Source organism: Delphinapterus leucas, chromosome 8, assembly GCF_059928025.1.
Source record: "Delphinapterus leucas isolate spDelLeu-1000000601 "Yukka" chromosome 8, BTC_Dleu_Yukka2, whole genome shotgun sequence".
Lineage (NCBI taxonomy): Eukaryota > Metazoa > Chordata > Mammalia > Artiodactyla > Monodontidae > Delphinapterus > Delphinapterus leucas.
The window spans coordinates 13,813,286-13,834,554 of record NC_143136.1 but is presented as its reverse complement, the minus strand read 5'-3'; the positions used below and the strand labels follow the sequence as shown (position 1 = coordinate 13,834,554).

Genomic DNA, 21,269 nt, shown 5'->3' with positions numbered 1-21,269 from the left:
TGGGTTTAAGGAGTCATGGGCATAGGACTTGGGAAGAGGACTAAATTTGGCTTGAGGCACCAGTGGTTACGGAAAGACATTTTGATCCAATATATGGTGGTACCCGGATTATTTCATTTTTCTTAGTAGCCAAGTATGTGCTAGGGTTAAAGCAGCATGAAGCAAAAAAGCAAACAAAAACCACACACACACAAAAACCGCAGGTACACATTGAATTTAAGAAAGAAGCAATACATAGTCTATGTACTTGTAAAAGTTTGTTTATAATTAGTACCACAAAAGTCCTCACAGTGTGGTAAAGTTAGCTGCCTTGCAATGGAAGGGGTGAGTTTGTGGTAATTTGACAGTGATAATAACTACATTTGTACAGCGTTTTGCAGTTCATGAGATATTTTCACGTGCAGTTTCTCATTTTGATCCTCACAACCACCTTAGGTTGAGATTTTCTATTGTTATCATTTTCCTGCTGAGGACACAGGACTGCAGGGGTGAGGTGACTTGTCCAGGGTCACTGGGCCAGAAATAGGCCGAGGTGACTCTCAAATACAGTTCTGCCAACCTCGTGGCCTTTCCATGAGAGGAGCCTTGGGTAGGGATTGGGAATTAGACTGAGTTTTAAGGTAAAGGTCCAAAGCCTTTATTTTAAACGTTTCATATTTTTAACACTTGGGGGTTGTCATGGGAAGCAAACCATCTTCCAAGGAAAGTGCCCTCTTGATAAATACACTACTGGAATTTTGGCTTGCAGTTTGGTAGTGCCTGAGCTTTTATGGGTTAGGGCGTTCGATCTCTTCTGGAAGAGGGATACAGTTTTGCCACAAACATTCTTCCTTTTTGATCACCTGCTCTCTGACACCTTGTGGAATGGTGAGTCTCCTCTTGTAAATCTAGGAGACACTTTATGATTTTATGTGTTAGAGAAGATTTTGATATTTCAGGACAACACGCTCACCTGAGTATTCACTGTTGATACAACAAATGTCGATACTTTGAAAAGTGGTTTGCCACCATCGACCCATTTAATGTCACTCCCACCATGCTGCAAAAAAGAGTTTGTCACTGTCACTGTGGCAATTTGAGAGAGAGGAAATAAACAGGTTATTTAGTTTACGTTAATTTGTCATCCTGACCCATTAACCTCGCCGTCCTATAGAGATGGAAAATAAGAGATGCGAATACATTTGGTAATATTGGTCAATGAAACCAATGTGATACCAGGGGATCATTTTGAACAGATCATTTCTACTGGCCACAAACTAAACAAGATATTTGACATATCATAGGTACACCTGATTCCTTATTACAATGGATGCATACACCAAGGTTGGGTTAATTCAAACAGCAGAAAGAAGATAACCTCATGCCATTTAGCCCATGTATTTTTTCTCTTAAGCTATACATCATTCAATACCTTTCCACTTGCAGAATCTTGAAAGCTTAAATAATTCGGAGGCAGGCTTGTTGCTACTGGGATATTGTACTCTTGAGAAGCTATCTGATCATCTCTCATGAGAGGAAGCCAAGCATATCCAACTGTGCAAAGGAACAACAAAGGGAAAACTTTTCAGTACAAATCTTCATGGCGAGGAGTAAAAATAAAGCTATTTATCATTTATGAATATAAAACGTCACTTTAAAAAACTCAATAAATCAGAGCTTTTCAAATACTCTCCAATTTAAGTTCCAGAGATAACATGCACAGCTATCTCAGATTGCTTTCTGTCAATACCTGGTGTTTCCAGAGCCTCCTTCTTTTTGGCGTTAGCTTTTGCATTTATGTCACAAGTGACATGATAAAAAGAAAAAAAAATATGGTGTTTCTCATGAAGTTGTGTTGGTAGCTCAATTTTCACCTGCAATGAAAGAGATAACAGCTGGGCGAAGATTGAAATCATTTTCCCAGTGTCAGGACAAGACAAAGCATAGGCATGTTAGCCTTTTTAAAAGTCTTTCACTGAAATCTAGGTCCACAATTTAATAGTCAGCACTAGAAGTACGATTTACCTCTCAATAAATATCCATCCCACTAGCAGTAATGTGTTGTTATTTTTACTTCTTTATTGTGGTGATAACTTAGAATACCTAGTGTTTCTCATTAGATAATTTATACCACCATGAATTACACACACACACACACACACAGACACACACACACAGACATGACAGTAGCATGTAAATAAGGCACAGATTAAGGACCTATCATCAAGGGACATGAGTTGAGTGAAGAGTAGGTCCTTGCCTCCCAGAGTGTGTGCATGGACCAGTTGCATAAGCATCACTTGGGAGCTGATTAGAGATGCAGACTCTCAGACACTACCCCAGACATACAGAATCAGAATCTGCATTTAGCAAGATCCCCAGATGATCCACAGGCACATTGTTGAGGAACATGGTAGTGGCAAATGATGTAACTGGAGCATGGAATCTATCTGTTATAAAAACCACAAAAAGATATGTGGTATGTATTGTGTAAAAAATTACACTGTGGTAACTTAGTAATGAGCCATTTTGAAAAGAGGTCACGTTCTCCTCTGTAAATGACACTTGCGAAAAAAACATAAAACATAAAATTGATATAGGTGAAGAATATACTTAATGAGGAGCGTCCTCCATGTTCCTGGAAAGAAAGGTTTTGGAACCTTCTACATGTGATAGTGCTTTGCAGTTTCCAAACCTCTGTCACATAGGTTGTCATTTAATTCCCTCCACGGCCTTGCAAAGTAGGATGATACAGAGGTAGCAACCAAGGCGAAAGATGTTAGGGGGCTTTGAGTCACTGGGAGGATGGACTAGTCAGTAATTAATAGGATCTTCCAGGACAAGAACACATGTCACACTGGAATCCCAGGATCCCATGCAGGTAAGTGACATTCAGTTCAATATTAGCAACTAGGTAATTTCTTGAACAGTCAAATCAAGCAATAAGGTGATAAACAGCCAAGCAAATTATCTACTAGTTTTTATTAGACTCTCTGTGCATCTACATATATAGTTACTTTATTGTCACATTGCTCAGGAGAGAATTTATTACACAGATTTTCAGTGTCATCCCTGGAACAGCAGTATCAGCATCTCTGAGAAAGTTGTTTAGAAATGCAATTTCTCAGGTCCCATCCCAGACATATGGAATCCAAAAATCTGGGGTGGGTTCCAGTAATCTGTGTTTTAACAAGCCTTCCAGGTGATTCTGTGCCTGGTAAGGTTTGAGAACTCCTGAATTAGAATGGTTTACAGCTTACATATATTCATTACATACCAGCATGCTAACCTGGTAACAAAAGCCAATATACAGTTCAAAACATACAATAACTAACAATGCAGTAGAATGAGATTTTCTTTTTTTAGTTGGAATACATGGGACTGAAACAAGTGTTCAAGAATTCCAGTAAACTACATATTAATGCTAACACTCCTTGGTAACAAATACTGCAAATACATTATATTTTAGCAGTGCCTTAGAAGAATTTATATTCATCTTTATAATTAATGCAATCATCTTTTGCAATAAAAAAGAAGAAAATGGTTTTGAATCTGCACTGCAGAGTTCACCAGGCAGTTCATTATATACATGTTCTCTTGTGGAAAAGCTCATGGCTTTTACAAGGATTCCGGGAAGCACATGAGCGTGAGAGAGATTAAAAGCCAGACTTAACCGTAAGAACATTTTCTTTTTCTTCGTTAAATCTTATATGTCGACAGAGGATGCACCTTTCAGATGGGCTTTGTCAAGAGGTCAACCAATGTAGTAAATATTCTGTAATGTAGTAATGGCCCTTTCCCTTATTTATTTTTTTTAGCTCTGTCCTGAATTTATAGGGAAAAAATTTAAGAGCATTAAATGGATGTGGAGGAAGGAGATAAGGTTAGTCAGGTCTGTGGTTTCATTGGTGTTCTTTTAAGAAGTTTATAAATGGTTGACGTGTAACAAGGTGTGATAGGCAGAATAATGGCCCCCCAGGATGCCCCCCAAGTCCTAATCCTCAGAATATATGAATATGTCTCCTTACACAGTAAAAGGGACTTTGCAGCTGTGATTAAATTAAGGGTCTTGAGATGGGGAGATTAAATTGGATTAGCCCAGTGGGCCCAATGTAATCGCAAAGGTCCTTATCAGAGGAAGGCAGGAGAGTCAGGGTCGTAAGAAATGTGAGGAGAGAAACAGAGGTCAGAGTGATGACATTGCTGGAAGGGGTCACAAGCCAAGGAGTAAGGGCAGTCTCCAGAAACTGGAAAAGGCAAGGATTCGTCCCAGAACCTCCAGAAGGAATGGAGGCCTGCTGACACCTGATTTCAGCCCTGTGGGACCCATTTCAGAGTTCTGACCCACCGAACCGTAAGGTAATCAATGTGTGTTATTTAAGCCACGAAACTGTGATAATTTGTTAAAGTAGCAATAGGAAACTAATACAAAAGATGTGGTATTTTAAATCCCAGAAATCACATTGGCAGGTTGCATTAGTTCAGACCTTAGCTTCACGGTTAGAAATTAAATTTAATCACTGAAACTTGTTTGTAATACAAGCTGACATATGTATAGTCATTTACTACTAATCCAATAAGTTTTTTTTTTTTTTTTATATGGGTTATAGCAGAGCAGTGAAGCTTCAGGCTCTGGAATCACATGGGCTGGCTTAAATTCTGACTGTCACTTCATAGTTATGTGCCCTTGTCAAAGTTGCTTCTCTGATCGCTGGCTTCCTTATCCATAAATTAGGAAGGTGTGAAGGTTAATTTTATGTGTCAACTTGACTGGGCCACGGGATGCCCAGAGAGCTGGCTAAACATGATTTCTCCGTGTCTGTGAGGGCATTTCTGGAAGAGACCAGCATTTGAATTGGTAGACTGAGCAAAGCAGATGGCCCTCCCCATGTGGGTGGGCACATCTCGTCCACTGAGGTCCAGAACAGAACAAGAAGGCAGAGTAAGGTTGAATTTCCTCTCTGCCTGACTGCTCGACCTGGAACACTGACCTTCTCCAGTTCTTGGCACTATTGGTTCTCAGGCCTTCAGACCTCGACTGGACTCTACAATAGACACGCTGGTTCCCAGGCCTTTGAACTACACCAATGGCTTTCCTGGGTGCAGATGGTAGATTGTGACACTTTTCAGCCTCCATAATGATGTGATCTGATACCTTATATTAAATTGTACCTATCTATCTGTCTATCTATCTATCTACCTGTGTATCTCTCTATCTGTCGTCTTCCTATTGGCTCTGTTTCTCTGGAGAAAGCCATGTGGATCAAGTGAGATAGTGTCTATTTAGAGTATAGCGTGGTTCCTGGCACATAAGAAGAGAGTCTTGAGGGTTGGCAGGGCAAGTCTTGAGGTGAGGCAGTCCAAGCTCCTTCAAGTTCATGAGGGTTATAAACAATAGTTGGCTCATACTCTAGCCCTTTTTGTTGTTTCCCTTAGGATATGAAATGCCGCTATTGATTGGTAAAAACTACCTAACACGATGTTTGTTACCCTAACCAATGAAAAAGAAAAGAAAAAAATTAGTCTCATTTGAAAGAAATGATATAATAAAAACATCACATTTTTAAAATCTTGTGCTGAAATACATGAGTTTGCAGCATAGTCCTGGAGCAACTGTCAATTAACGTGGTTTTTAAAACTGGGTTATGTAAACACCTGCTAAGGTATGTCCTTAGTCTGAGGAGTAGTCTAGAGAGAGTGTTTGTCATCATGTATTATCTTACCCACTCACCCATCTTTTAAGGAGCTGCTGGGGGCAGTGGAGGCTTGGCTTACCTCGTCTGAGAAATCTGGGCTCTGGGAATGGTGCAGAACTGCAGTGTAGGTGGCTGAGGTGAAGAGGGGCCCTCCAGGTTTTCCATAAATACACTGTTTAAAAAGTTATGAGTTGAATAATTATGAGTGTCTGAAATTAACCCTGAGCACAAAAAGGCCACAATTCTTCAGTTACCCATTCTGGGACAAAGGTGCATTTTGTGGTAACTTGCCAGGCTGAGCTGACATCTAATTAACCTTGAACTTCTTTGATCTGCTGTCCTGTATTTATTATAAAACAGGGCACTGTTGAAGAAAATATGAAGGCTTTAATTCACTATGTAGATATTATACCAATACTGAATACCTGAATCAATTAACTACTACCTAACTTTTGATTACTAGAAAATAAGAGATACTTCGTTCAATTCTGATTCCTGCGCCCCACGGTACCCAGCTCTGGTCTAGAGTTTAAGGCGATCAGTCCTTAGTGATACAAGGCTTGGTTTGACCCCAGCTCGTGACATGCCAGTCCCCAACCAAGAATGAGAGCTGGAAGGTTAGGGCTGGTCCCAGGCTCCACTGTATTGTGTTATTCTTCTGTCCCAGCCCCTAATCAGGCCAGGGGATGGGATATGGCACTTCCTTGTCATAAAAGCCCCTTTAGCCCAAGGCTCAGAGTCCCTCTACTGAAGTCAGCTGTATCTCTTGAGTAATGCTTTAGAATGCAGTGAAACAGAGGTCACATGTACCTGCGAGTACTCCTCTGTTTTAGATTTTTCCCCATAAGCGATTCTCTAGCAGGCCTGGTGTGCTCGCCGTCTGGTCATTGCCTTTGTTTGCTTGACAATTCCATTTCATTTTATTTTTTCTCTCCTGCTGCTAATGCTATTGTGGAACTTGGAACCTGGGGATGCTGAGAGCGCCTCAGGACAGTTTTAAAGAACTCTTTCTCTCTATTGTGTATGATTCATTCAATCACTCAAATTGATTACTGTTCTTCTGAATAATGCTACAACCCTTCTGAGCACAGAGAACACAATTGGTACCTGACAGAGTGCTTTAAGAGGTGACCTCAGATAATTGTGGGGATTAGTTAGAAATTAGTTTTGTCCTTTACTATATCTTCTTCCTCTGATTCACCAAAACTGGGAAGATCTGGCCACAGGCCCACTGAAAATAATTTTCCTCTCTATTTTTATAAGTTTCTTTATGCTGTTTGAAGTCCCTAAAATAAAAACAGTATATATCAAATACAAACTCTGAAAAATGCCATCCAGTTGTAGTTTTATAGGATCAAACAGCCCAGTTCCTACAAAACTCATAGTCTTATTGATCTTATTAAGTCGCGTGATCAACAGCAGGGACCAGCTTCCCAGAGCCATTTCCGAGGTCCTCGGGCAGGTGGCCACACGCACCTTCCAAAAATGTGAGTGCCCCATGGGCCCCCTGCATTAGCCATCAGGCCAGTAGGCAGCAGCCCTTCTGCAGAGGCCACATGAAGCCCAGCTGGGATGTTGCATTTGAAATCAAGCATGCTGAATTCATGAGATGCGGGCTAATCTTTGAAAACGGCAAAGTCTTCCAGAGGGGAATCGTTGCCTTGATTTCACACTAGAACGGCTTCCTTTTTTCCAAATCATGAAAAGCTAAGCAGAGCCATGAGACTGGCATTTCTAATAGATCTAGTTAATGGTAGCTGTTCAATCAGGTACATGTTAGGAAATCTAAATCAAATGGACTGAATTGCTCCTCTTTCCAGCACACTAAACTAAAAAGCCCCTTGGTGGTGGGGAGAACCAGGGCACCTGCCTGCCCCTATGTGCTGTATTCCCTCATGGGCTGGGCTCACCTTCACGGGCTTGGCATCTTCTTCATCGGAATTTTTGAATTCAATGCACACGGTTATATTTCGTGCCTGAAATTACAGAGAGGGAAAATGGACATTGTAATTTCCTGTTAGATAATAACATCAAAAAACAATCCAAGTGCCTAAAATAAGTAGCTTCTAATTAAATCTGAAAAATGCAGAATAGCCAAAATTCTCTTGTGGCATTACTCATAGCACTCTGAAATAGCAGAAAGATTTGGAGAGATTATTTAAAAGGGAAGAAAAGACTCATATTGAAAGGGTGCAGGTAGGCTATTTTCAGAGTCTCTTAATAAACTAAAAATAAAGTTTGGAACAAAATTATTTAGGGCTGATTTCAGAAAGTTTTACTCATATGTTATAAAATGTGCATCCTCAAACACTTTTAAGGTGAAACTCATCATTGTCTCTCATTAAACATTTTCTTCAAATGGTTTTCTATTCTAAAGTGTTAGTCTGTAGTAATTTGTATTTGAACTTTCAAGAAACCATCTTAATATGGTCTAAATAGGGTGGAGAGAGAGGATGATATCTCAGAAACATATCATACCTTGTTGAAACATTTCTGGCTATCATACTTGAGGTGCTTGGGGTAAATGTAAATTTGATTTTTGTATACTCTGTAAGGACGGCAATACTTTGCTGAGTCGTAAACAAATTCTTCCACTTCCACTGTGGGTTCTGGTTGAGCCGTCACATTGAAAGGCTTGACAGGGATAAAGGACGATGTTACACAGTCTTTAAAAATCAGAAAAGAAAAGTTTGTCATTTGATATGATTGTAAGTGAACAGTACTTAACCTATTTTAAGATGAATCTACTCAAAATAGAAACTCCATGCTTGTATACTAATTTATGTTAAATTATGCTGGCCTGAAAACTTTGTAGGAGGTAAGCATGATAGATACTCAGTGATATATTTAACATCAAAACTGATATCTCAAAAAACTGGTAAATCTTTTGGATTTATAACTATTTTCTTTTTGTATTCAGCTTCGTATAGAAAGTAAATTTTAGCTAGAGATCCTCTGAGCATACTAACCAGATATTCTAAGATAAAGACTAGCCCACTGACTTTAGCCATCATACTATAAATATTGCTCTATGATGGAACAAAACTCTGTCCAGTGGGTTTATTACTGATAGTACCACTTGGCTTAATAGTAATTTTCCCTATGGAATGATTTTACAACATAGGCCCTAATCCCCCTCTGCATTAATAGTTACAATTTTATTTTTCTCTTCAGTTTTCACAATCTTTTAAAATCTAACCTTGTAAAAACAGCCTAAGGGGGGAAAAGACCATTAGGAATTTATAAATCAAAACTTGTCACTAAGCAGTTTGGAGGCTGAAGTTGTGGCCCTGAAAGACAGCAAGGCCTTGTACCTTCCTTTACCCCATCTGGAATCTTCCTGTGTTCAAACAAGCAACATGGTTAGCTACATGCTTAGCTATATCGTTAGCTATATGCTTGGGAATCAGATTACAGGCTTTTTAATTTTTCTTCAGAAATCAATTAGAATATTTTTATTATATGTTCAAATTTCTCTGATATCTCATGATATCAGAGAATATCATAGGATATTCAAAGAGAATATTTTAGCTTTCTCTTTTGTTATTTTTCTTTTCCCTAGGTAATAAAAGCAACCTCCCACAAATCAGGTAGAGGAAATGGCTTACTTTGTCATCTGTTTTTTCACACCAATCAATACAAAAGTGATTTGGAGCCATGATTTAAGTGAGAATGCTCATTTTATTTCATACTAAAGGGATTTGTGGAAAAGTCATAAGAATGGAAAACTTAATAGTGCTAATGGTAATTCAAATATCCTGTGGTAATAATCCTCTCCCTGTTTGTAGGTCTTTTTAGAATGCCTTTATTCATTCTTTCCATCACTGAGAAAGTCACTAAAAGGTGTAATTAGAAGGAAAATAAAACCAAATAAACTAATCTCACCACTTAATAAATAAATTCTGAAAAATCTTATTTATAAGTTAATAAAACTGCTTCTGAAATTTAAATTTTCACTAACATAAATAGAACTTTTGACCATATTCTGGAAAAGATATATGCTCTCTGTGTAATAACAGAGTCTAAAAACTTTCCAGCTATAATTACTTCATGGCCACTTGGGTGGCAACGTACCGTGTTCAGAGTAGCCCTTTGACAGCTCAGTGTGGCATTGTTCATTATGGGTTATTGGTTTATCAATCTATCTGAACCGGACTTCCTCATTTGCAACCCTTCAGGGTTTTGAGGATTAAATGATACAATTTAACACCCTGCTCGGTGCATGGTGTATACCAGCTGAATATTAGGTCACCCTGAATATAGTTCCTGTCCTACAATACTTACAGTCTGTCTTAATGGAGAAATAAGACATCCCAAATTTCTATAGGATAATGAATTACAGTTATCCTAAACCTTGAGAAAAAAATCCCCAAACAAACCTTTGTAACGAACCAACTATCCAACCAACCAACCAACTAACCAAAAAGCCACTAAACATTCAAAACTCTACAAGCAAGCCATGACGTCATCATCATACTTGGATGCTCCAAAGGAATGTTGTCAACAGCGATATCCAGGCTTCCAGGAATGGTCTGCGTTTTGCTTATTCTGTCAGCTCTGTGAAAGTATACCAGCATAGAAACACACACACACACACACACACACACACACACACACAGTGAATTATTCTAGTTGTCAAGGAAAAAAAACAGACAATGGTAATTCTGAGCTTTGATAAAGATAAACAGTGGGACCCTAAACAATCTTGTGAATAATTTCATTTAGCTAGTTCTATTTTGAAAACTAAAATTTATGTGATTTTGCAAATAAAAATTAAAAATCAGGGAGGGGTCAAGTTACAGATATTCTGAAGAATGTTTTAAATTTAGTTGCACCACTTCAGATAACATTTATATGGCCAAACGAGTGCAATGTAAATCGTTAGTTTTGGTAAATGGTAAATATTTAGTTTTTGTTAACAGAAAGTACTAGTATTTGAACCGATTTAAATAATTCACTTTCGCGAGGAATTTTAAGAAGTTTTGAGAGCAAGGATGGTCTTTGCCACAACTGGTAAGTGGACAGTTTGCTTTTTCCCTCTTCACCAACAATCCAGGAGGACAAGGGCCCTTTCCCTGATCCCTCGTAAGTGTATGTAGACCCTTCTTCACCACCTATCCCTGTGCCCACAGTCACTCTAATTCATGAGTCCTTGACTTTCTTTTCCTCCCTCTTTACTAAAACCTTCTCCCCTATCTTCTTTTATAGTAAGGTGAAAGTTGCTAAGAACAGTTTCAAGTGTCACCCCTCTCAGGAAATCTACTTCGAGAGGCAGCTCTTCCCAGCCTGTGAGAGCTAATTGTTATATTTTCAGTTATTTTGCCTGCCATCCGTAAAACACAGTCATTATTAAAAATGAAATTATATTAAACAAGTTACATTAATACCAAGGTAAAAAGTACTGAAAATTCATCACTTAGTAATTGTTTTACTACATGGTGAGAGGATCCATGCTCTTGAGGTTATTTACATCTATCTGTGTGGTGGAAAAGTTATATGATGGTGTGCAGCGCCATGTTTGGCAAAACCCCACTGGTAGCTTGAAATCAGCTTTCTTTCCAGCTCCATGTTTGGCAAAACCCCACTGGTAGCTTGAAATCAGCAATGGTAGGAGAATTTACACCATAGAAATTTGCCATCAATACAAATCAGTTTTTTTCCTCCTAGAGGGTCAGTGGTAGACATTTATCAGCACACTGCTGAGAATAAATGTCATTACGTGTGAGGCATCCATGAAATAATTTAATGTCTCACCAGTACGGCGTTGGGTATTCTAGACGCCCTCTAAATGCCATAGTGATAACTATCTTTGCTAAACACCAATAACATGGGTTTTGTGACAGTATGGTCTTCTCCTGTTTTGCCCATTCCCTTCTGCTCAGTGTTACAACTTTTCAGGCTTTAGTAAACTTGGGAAAAAGTAAAGAGGAAAAGCATTCTTAATTTCCACTTAGTGGATATAGGGGTTTTGACCATGATGTTTGATAAGGGGAAGGAAGGTCTCCCCATGTAAGGAGTGGTCCTGTAGAATCACAAAAAAATAATATTGGTTCAATTCCACTTTTATTTTGTTTCCTAAGGTTTATTTTTTTCCAGAACAAAAAAGAACATTGGGCAAACTTCCCTTCTAGTTAAATAGAAATGTATCCTCTATTGAAGATACAGAAAATATTAATCATGCTTGTTTCATAGTAATAAATAATTTTTGTTTTGGATAAGCAAACTTAATTGATAAGGAATTGTTGATTCTTAGATGGGAGAGGCAGAGAGTTAATATTTGGGAAAGGGGCAAAGGGAACAAGAATCCTGACTGTGTCAGGGGACCAACAGTTTAAGATAAGCCACTTGTCATGAAAGATCTTACCATCATCGGATGCTGAATATATGGTGATTCATTTTAAAAGTGTTGTGACTTTTATGTTTTTCTTCTTTTGGCTCTAACTTCCACTGTCTTTTCCAAAAGCATTTGAATGACAGAACTGTTATAAATTATTGTATTCACAGCAATTAATTGCTCTGTGGTGTTTCATACATATTCTAAAATCCCCTAACACTCCTCCTATTTAGAGGTGTCTATATACCCTTCATTTGAATCTAGGATCTGTGACAGTTTGACAGTATGTTATGGCAGAAATGGCACTGTGACAGTTTCCCATCTTAAGAAACTGGCAGTGAACATTTTCTGTCTGTCCCTTGGGACACTTACTCTTAGAACCCAAGCCATAGCATCTCATGGAGAGAAGAGCCAAGGTCTCCAACCCACAGCTCCAGTTGAGCTTCCAGCCAACAGCCAGCACCAACTTGCCAGTCATCAAATGCGCTATCTCAAAAATGGATCCTCTGGCTCCATTGGACCTCTTCCAACCGATGCCATATATAGAAGAGACAAACTGTCTTCACTTAGCCATGCTCAAATTATGGACTCAAGAGAAAAATAAGTGATGTTGTTGTTTTAAGCCACTAATTTTTGGGGTGATTTGTTACACAGCCATAGGTAACTGACATAGTTTAACATCTCACACTCCTTCCACATCATTCTGGCAAATTTACTCTTAAGGTGTCATTTGGGCATATGAGAGGTCATCTGCAAATCATCTGCTTTCTGGGGGAGTATGGATATTTGGGAATCTGGTTATGGAGTATTGTTTATGCAGAGATAACAAATCAACAGCAGCAAGGTAGCTGATTCATGTTAATTTCAAGAGTATCCAAAACATCTTACCTTCTATAATCTGACACTAGTTTAAGTAGGTCCTCAGTTGAAATCTTGTTGCTTTCTTGTCTATACAATGGTGAAAATCTTGAGTCTCTGTCCACATTTCCCTGGTTGTCCTTAAATACTGATCTGAAAGAAAACAATATTTTTTCAGTTTGGTATTTGGCATGGGAGGGAGGGGAGAATTCTACCACTGAACCACCAATGCTCCCCTCTTGGTACTTGGATATTACTTACGAAGATGTATTTTTAAGTTGACTAAAATGATTCAATTTCCCATTTATAATGGAAGAAAGTCCAGGAATTTATAAAATAAAAAGACATGAAAACTTCTTAGAAAAAAATTTCATTTATACACTGCATTTATTATCTTCAATTTCTTATTTTCAACCTGGTATCTAAAGTGACAGCAGCCCATATTACAACTACATTTATTTATGATTTGGTAACATGTCAAAGCCACAGAGTATTGGGGGGCTGGAGAGGAATGGGAACACATGTTACCACTTTTTCATTATCTTCTGGGCAAGCCTGGGTCATGTCATTTTGGGTGGTGCCGTTAGAATTTATGAATAATGGAAAGGGTATGAGGTTGTGTATGTGGGTGTAGAGAGCCAGACTCTTGAAACATTTTCATGGAGATAAATGTGCCCATGCCCTAAATTTTAGGGCAGAGACAAAGATAAAATGGAGAACACCTGAATGAGCATTTTGTATTAAATAAAGAGAACACTGTGAGCCTGAACCATTTATTTCCTTCCTTGATCCATTTCAATGGGACTATATAGATTTAGTTAAAATGCATAAATTGTTTTCATCCAAATAATATAGTAATGCCGGGCAACACACTTCCTGAAAAGCAAGTATACCTAGCATGCTTAATGTCGTTTTTCTTCCCCATAATTCTTCATACTCTGTGTCTATCAAAGGAAAATTAGACCTATGTGTAACTGATTTTTCTTCAATGTTAGAGAAATGCTGAATCTTTATTTCTTCTAACTTAAGGACCTTAACGAGACTCTTTTACTACTCTTCACATTAGCCAAAGATTTCAATACACAGGCTGAAAAGGCCATTTAAATGGCTACCTGATCATAGAGCTTTAGTGTTAAATAATTTAGAAAATGGGCCAGGAATTTATCAGAATGATATTTTTAGACTCCTTCAACCTTTCTCCTCAGTTTTTTTTCTGTGAAGTAGTAACTGAGGGAAAAAAGGTCCCCTATCAAATAACACTGAGGGAGGAAGAATGAAAATATTTAACTTGAAGATTATTTTTATTTAAATATTATTCAGGGATTGTGTTTGAGTGTGTGACATTTTTCCCAACATGGGAGAAAGTTAAATTGAATAGTATTTTAAAAAAAATTTAACCAGTCACTTCAAATACATCAGTAGACTTGACTTGTATCACTGGCTTTTGCTCTTATCTGCAGCAGCTCTGTCCTGGAAACAGCTCACTTACATTGGACACGCTGTGAAGAACACAGCAGCACAGAGAGGCGCTGGTCACGGCACTCACATTCTGTCCCCACTCCATAAATATGGTAACTGGCAGGAGAGCAGAGAACTGATTCATTTACGCAGATGGTTTCAGGATGGCTGGGACACCATGCCCTGTTCCAACTGCAGAGTTGAGCAATGATCCATGTGCAATGAAGGTCTCAGAGCCATGACATTTAGAGTGTGATTGAAAAAAAAAAAAAGTGGTGTTTAGCCTAAAGGAAAAGAAGCTTAGGTATGCCTAAGAGCTTCATTCATAAGCAGCATGAGGGACTTCCTTGGCGGTCCAGTGGTTAAGACTTTGCCTTCCGATGCAGGGGGTGCGGGTTTGATCCCTGGTTGGGGAGCTAAGATCCCACATGCCTCACAGCCAAAATAACAAAACATAAAACAGAAGCAATATTGTAACAAATTCAATAAAGACTTTAAAAAAATATTAACAAAAATAAGCAACATGAATAGCTGTGATATATAGAAAGAATTGGGCCCATTTTTTGTGGCTTTGGAAGACAAAACATAAAAGTGTCAAGCAGTTTAAAAAACTGTGTGTGTGTGTGTGTGTGTGTGTGTATATATATATATATATATATATATATATGAAGAATTATCTAATCATTGGAGCTATAAAAGAAGAAAGAACCACTGTGGGACGCACTTGAGTTTTTGTCACTGGAAGGATTTGAACAGAGGTTGGACAACCATTTGTTGGGTGGTGTTGTTGTGCTGTGTGCCTTCTATAAATGTATAGATATAAGAATGAAATTTTTATTTTAGTGTTGTTTAATTTTAAAGAAAATCCAGTTTGTTACCCGGTTCCATTTGGAATGTTGCATGGGACAAAGAAAAAGGAATCAAAAAGCGTCCTGTCCTGGATTTAGGCACACATAATCCTGGGGGTGATACACGAGGAAAGAGTTTGATTTAACAACGTGGCACATTTGTAAAGGTTGACTTTCTCCTGAATCAATGAGTGTACAATGCCCTCTGTAGCCATCTGAGTGCATTCTGTTTACCTACCCCAAATATAAGCTTTTTTGCTATAAAATGGTGCTACAGCTGGTGCCCAAAATAAGAACATGTACCAAATTAGTGCATGTTCTAGATAAAATGTTCACAGTGATGAGTATCTGTGTGTTTTGCAGCTGGTGGGATGACTGGATCGGGTAAAAATATGATTGTAAGCTAATTGTCAATTCTATGCTTTTTAGTGGCAGTTGATTTTAAGGGCCAAAGGGTTTTAGAGTCCACTCAAAGCTATGTCAATCGAGAAAATATAATAGAAAGGAAAAGGAGCCAGAGAACCAGCGGTGTCAGTAGGGTAGTGGAATATGTCAGCAGGCTGGCTTATGTCAAAACGACATGAGTAGCAAGAGCCCTTCTCTAATTTGGTCAACATTCACTTGAAGCAGTTTCCACACTGTGGAGGGAAAATTAAAATCTTCTTTGGTTGGATCTTGTTTTTGTGGTTAGATATTCCAAGGGGTCTAACATGAAATCTTGAGAACTGTGCTGCTGATCATTTTTCTCAGTTACTAGAGATGTTTATGTAAATGTAAATCATACATTACTAGAGATGTTTATGTAAATGTAAATCATACATTTATGGGCACAAATTGGCGGTGTACACTGTTCCCTGGTCTACAACCAAACCAGTGACCAGGCATTCATGTAGCGTGAGCCTGTGGTTTTGTTGGCTTTCCTGCCCTAGACATAATTACTTCAATAGCTAGTAATATTATCAGCCTCCCTAGAAACTTCATCTATCTTTCCTCTAGCACATTTGACCAAGACAACTTCAAAGTAGGGTTGTTACTGCTTTTCCTAACTGCTCAGGTTCTTTCAATAACGGGTAATTCTTTTACTTCTTTCTCCCACATTATTCTTCATTGTCCCAAATTTACCTGAAAAGGAGGCTTGTTTGGGTGGATATGATCTCCGCAGGGACTTTTAATAATCATATTAGACTAATGGCTTCTAATAATGGCTATCTTTTATTGAATAAATATATGTACTTGTTAATCCCTGAAATAGTAAATTAGGTATTCGAATTCCTCTTCATACATTCAAAAAAATTGAGACTCTAAGTTCTTGCTAAATTCACTGGTAAATAGAGTTGAGATAGGGAAACCAGCTCTGGCTCTAAAACGTCTGCTTATAACAATACTCAGAATAATCCTCAAACCTTAAAGAGAAAATGTGTTCACTATTATAATTTTGATATATTGGAATATTTCACTTTGCCAAAGGACATCCTGCCTCTACCCTCTACTTGCCCCAACTGATTATCTTGTGGGAACTGAGAATACTTATCAACATGAAAAGTTTGACCTGCGAATTACAATGTTATCCTTTTTTCTTGAAGCTTACAAGGAATAAAATGAATTAAGTTCATCATAAGGGTTCAGTATTTCTAAATAATATCTTTTATTCATGAAGAATATCCTAGCATTAGCTGTCCCTGTAGGGAGAGATATTAAAGGGGGATAAAATGATATTTATGATCTACTTTATGACAGATGCCTTTGCACTCGTGATTGCACTACTGTTCACAAGGCAGTCTTGTTAGTTTCATTCTGCAAATGGAGACCCTGAGACTCTGAAAGGAAACTTGACCAAAGCTACAATCTATAAGTGGTATCTGATCTGGACCACGTTTTCAGATTCCTGGGCCTGGTCTCTTCCTCCTCAACTGAGAGGGCTGCCTTGGGGCAAATCAATCCCTAGAGACGGCATGAGTTTACCTTGGTTTACCACTGCCCCTAATTCCACATTCCTCCTCCCTGTACCTGTCTCCAACTTTCAATAACTACATCAACATTATGAAAAATAGTGGTGAGTTTACTCTGGTTATGCACCATAACTGGATACTGTGAGACCTGAAAATGACATAACTAACTAGTTCTCCCGTCCTTCTGGATTTTAAAGTTATTTGCATTGGGGTATAATCAACATTCAAATGGATACCTAACAGGCTGCTTGTTTTGTAGCACTAATTTATCTTTTTTAGTTCATTCAGATTGTCCATTGCTGACCTTTTCCCATATATCTATGGCAGGCACTTCCTCCTTTAAGAAATTCATGTACTGATAAAGACACAAAGAGACTGACAAGGACAGTAGTAATTGATGTTTAAACAGATCTGAAAGGCATTTTTTGTCCTTTATGCAGAGGTTATATGTCCAGGTGGATGGTTCCACCATCAGTGTCCACATTAACTCAGCATTTCTATCAGAGAGTCAACCGGTACTGAGAAATGCGGCTATGCTAATCAGTACCAAAATCAAAGAGAGTTCAAGTGATCAATTTGATGGTTTCATTTGAACATCCATATATAGACCCGTGTTTTCTGCACGGATGAAAACATGCAGCTGCATAAGAAATCACAGTGCTTCCATCTGAATTTTATGCGCACCAAACCCTTGGGACTGATAAAACATCAAGAGTTTGTTAGACCAAATATACATAATAAAGAAGTTATGACTTGGCTTTGATCCTACCAAGAACCCACTGCATACCTGGTCATGCGTACACTGTACACATGTCATGGTCCCAGTCTATTATGAGCTGGCTTGCTAAATTATCTTGTAAAACACACGTTTCTGGGGAGCTTAAGGTATTTTTGAAGATGAACACACTAGCATTCTTCTAGGTGTTGGTATGTTAAAAATAACGGGTAACACAGATGCGTTCAAAAATGAAGCTTTCAATGCAGACAATAAATGCACTTCTATTCTGTTGGTTGCAATTGTCAACCTACCTCACCGCCCAAGCAAATGGCATGCGGTATTTCCCCAACTTGCTGCAGAACTGCCTGTTGGATTTTAGTATCTTTTGTGCATACTAAGGAAAAAAAGAAATATTAAATGTTGTTTAGAACATCACTGTACAAACAGTCCATGTAAAATATTAATAAATACTTTTCCGTGTTATATTGAAACTCAGTAAAATTCTGCTTTACTGGCTCACAGATTCTACCTTGTAAAGAGACAAATGATATCCTCTGTGTTCAAACTGGTGTATAACGCTTTCTTTCTTTTTAGTTTAGAAATTTCAAATGTAGAAAACACCCTTATCTTGGAATACCAACTTTTTTTCTGACTTAAAAGACCTTAAAATATTGAATGGAAAGAGTTATGAAATTTACAGTCACAGGCTGTCCTGTATTTATTTTTATTTGTTATGATAGAGGTCAGCAAACTTGTTCTGTAAAGAGTCACACGGTAAATATTGGATTGGCCAAACTTTTTGGCCAATCCAATATATAGGGCTTTGTGGGCCATGTGGTCTCTGTCTCAGCCTCTCAACTCTGTTGCTATAGCAGGAAAGACAATCTTAAATGAATGAGTGTAACGCGTTTCAATAAAACTTTATTTACAAAAATAGGTGACAGGCTGGACTTGGCCTGCACTCCATAGTTTGCTAAACCCTGAATTAAAGGATTCTCATAAATATGTTAAACACTGCCCTAAACTGTCACACACCCTCAAATTCAATTATTATGCATTATTTTCCCAATATACTTCTTTGTGTGGATAATATAAACTTTTTGTATTTATTTTCTATTAAAAAATAACATTCAATTATTGTAGAAAATATGGTAATTGAAAAAAGAAAGCAGAAAAAATGTCCTGCAGTCCCACCATTTAAAGAACTTATGGTATTTTCTTTCCTCTTTCTTTCTTCATTTAGGTGTTATTAAAATTTGGTAAACAACTATTTTACTTTTTCACTTAGTTCAGCATAAGCATTGCTGATGTCTTAGTAAACTGTATTCCCTTGTTTTCAGTCAGATTAATCCTAACTTTTCATTATTGTTAACACTTTAGTCTTTGGGGGTTAAAGTTTTATCCACATTTAAATTTATTTCTACCAATAGAGTCTCAGCAGAAATTGCAGGATCAAAAAACATAAGCCGAGAATATATACTTTAAAAATTTCCTGTTTGATACTCATTTCACTAACAAGGGAATACTTCAAGACTTACATTTATCAAACTTGATAATTCATCAAGGCAGTGTGATTTTATTTCTTGAAAGTAATTGAAATTATTTATACAAAGATCATGCATTACCTTGTTGGAGTCTGGATTTTTAATATAAGGTTCAGCACCACTTGCAATGTTTCCCATCAGTACTTTTTCGATTTTGGCCACCAAAACAATTTCAGAATGTGGATTGCTTACAGAAAATATAGCCTATGTACAAAGAAAACAGCTAATAAGCATCTAGGAAACCACACTGAAGACATTTACAAAATTCTACTTTTTTTTTTTTTTTTTTTTTTGCGGTACACGGGCCTCTCACTGTTGTGGCCTCTCCCGTTGCGGCGCACAGGCTCCGGACGCGCAGGCTCAGCGGCCATGGCTCACGGGTCCAGCCGCTCCGCGGCATGTGGGATCTTCCCGGACAGGGTCACGAACCCGTGTCCCCTGCATCGGCAGGCGGACGCTCAACCACTGCGCCACCGAGGAAGCCCCCAAAATTCTACTTTTTTAGAGTACAGCTTTAAGGGGGATTTTTATTTGGAAAACTGCTCATCTTATGTAATCTACTGGTAAGAAAAATGGAACAAGCATTTTCCCTCCCATGACAGATAAACAAAAGTGCAACCTGCTTTGGAAATTTTAGCCATTCCTCTGGAAATCCCTTGACATGAGGTTCTTCTGATTGTCTTGGAGTGACAGTGTCTATGTTTCCATTTTCCAAAGCCACGGAAGCCCCTGAGAGCATCTGCCTGACAGCAGTGTGGTTTAGATCCACGTGGAAATCAGCAGAAATCTTCCTGCTGTTTCTGAGGTCATAAAGTGCCACACTCACAAAAAAAGGCTCAATCTTTGGAGAAAAAGAAAGAATTGATGGTTTTGACATAAAATCATCACACAGGGGATAGCCTCCTTAAGTACATTATTTAATAAGGCAGTAGATAAAATACTACTACTTATATATAGTACAATATTTCTATATATAATATGTTATATGTAATAGATATAATACTATATATTATATTGCATGTATTGTAGATTTTATATATAACATATAAAATACAATATTTGTAGGCAAGTTCCCAGAATCCCTTCCACTATCAGGCCCCTCAGATCCCAGAACTGTATTTCGTTGGTTTCTTCATTCTACTTTTCCTGCCAAATATTCTTTTTCATACGTTGTAATACATGTATGATTCAACCTTACAAAACCTTCCAGTTATTTCCTTTGCTCTCTCAGAAATATCTGCAATGTCAGTATCCCTGATGATGCCGCATGATCTGACTCAGGTCATGCTTTTGGGGGCAGTAATACCCCAGTGTGACATTTGATTTTCATAGTTCATTATAGCAAGGGCACAAAAAGTCAACTTTCCCACGACTTTAGGTAATGTTAACCTAAATATTCTGGTCTTGTTGGCATCTTCCAGTTTTCTCCATTATAACGTCACCATTTTCCCTTTGGTAAGTGATTAGCCTTTTTGGAAATATTTTCTGAGATTACACCAATGTCCTGCTACTCATCGAACCCAATCCACCATTCGTAACTCCCACTGGAACCAACTGCCACTATGATGGCTACCAATGGTGATCTTCTAGTTCCATCATTCTTTCTACATTAGTCGGTATTTTACTGTAACAATGAGCTTTCCTTTACCCCTCATTTTTTATTCATATATATATTTATATACACATACACACACATATGTACATATATATATATGTATGTATAGACTCATGGATTGCTATTTTATTCAATAAATTTCCATCTCTTACTGTCGTTATTTATAGTGATACTCGACTTGTCTCAGATTTGGCTAGAGGTACACCCTTCAGTGTAGCTCCTGTGTCTTTATGGTAGATGAGCATCATTTTTGGAGCACCTCTTTCTTTA

At 38.0% G+C, this 21,269-nt stretch overlaps 1 protein-coding gene across 10 annotated transcripts in view; it reads right to left on the bottom strand.

The window, feature by feature from the left end:
* DOCK10 (dedicator of cytokinesis 10) overlaps positions 1–21,269 on the bottom strand; it is a 280,479-nt gene that overhangs the window by 71,765 nt on the left and 187,445 nt on the right. For all 10 annotated transcript variants that reach the window (XM_022567817.3, XM_022567818.3, XM_022567812.3 and 7 more), the window contains exons 12-22: positions 20,004–20,225; positions 19,466–19,588; positions 18,152–18,234; positions 12,898–13,020; positions 10,153–10,232; positions 8,154–8,341; positions 7,586–7,651; positions 5,755–5,847; positions 1,730–1,853; positions 1,412–1,533; positions 953–1,039 (exon numbers count right to left, since the gene is read on the bottom strand). In XM_022567817.3, the coding sequence (XP_022423525.2) occupies positions 953–1,039; positions 1,412–1,533; positions 1,730–1,853; positions 5,755–5,847; positions 7,586–7,651; positions 8,154–8,341; positions 10,153–10,232; positions 12,898–13,020; positions 18,152–18,234; positions 19,466–19,588; positions 20,004–20,225 (1,311 nt within the window). The remainder of the gene's footprint in view (positions 1–952; positions 1,040–1,411; positions 1,534–1,729; positions 1,854–5,754; positions 5,848–7,585; positions 7,652–8,153; positions 8,342–10,152; positions 10,233–12,897; positions 13,021–18,151; positions 18,235–19,465; positions 19,589–20,003; positions 20,226–21,269) is intronic.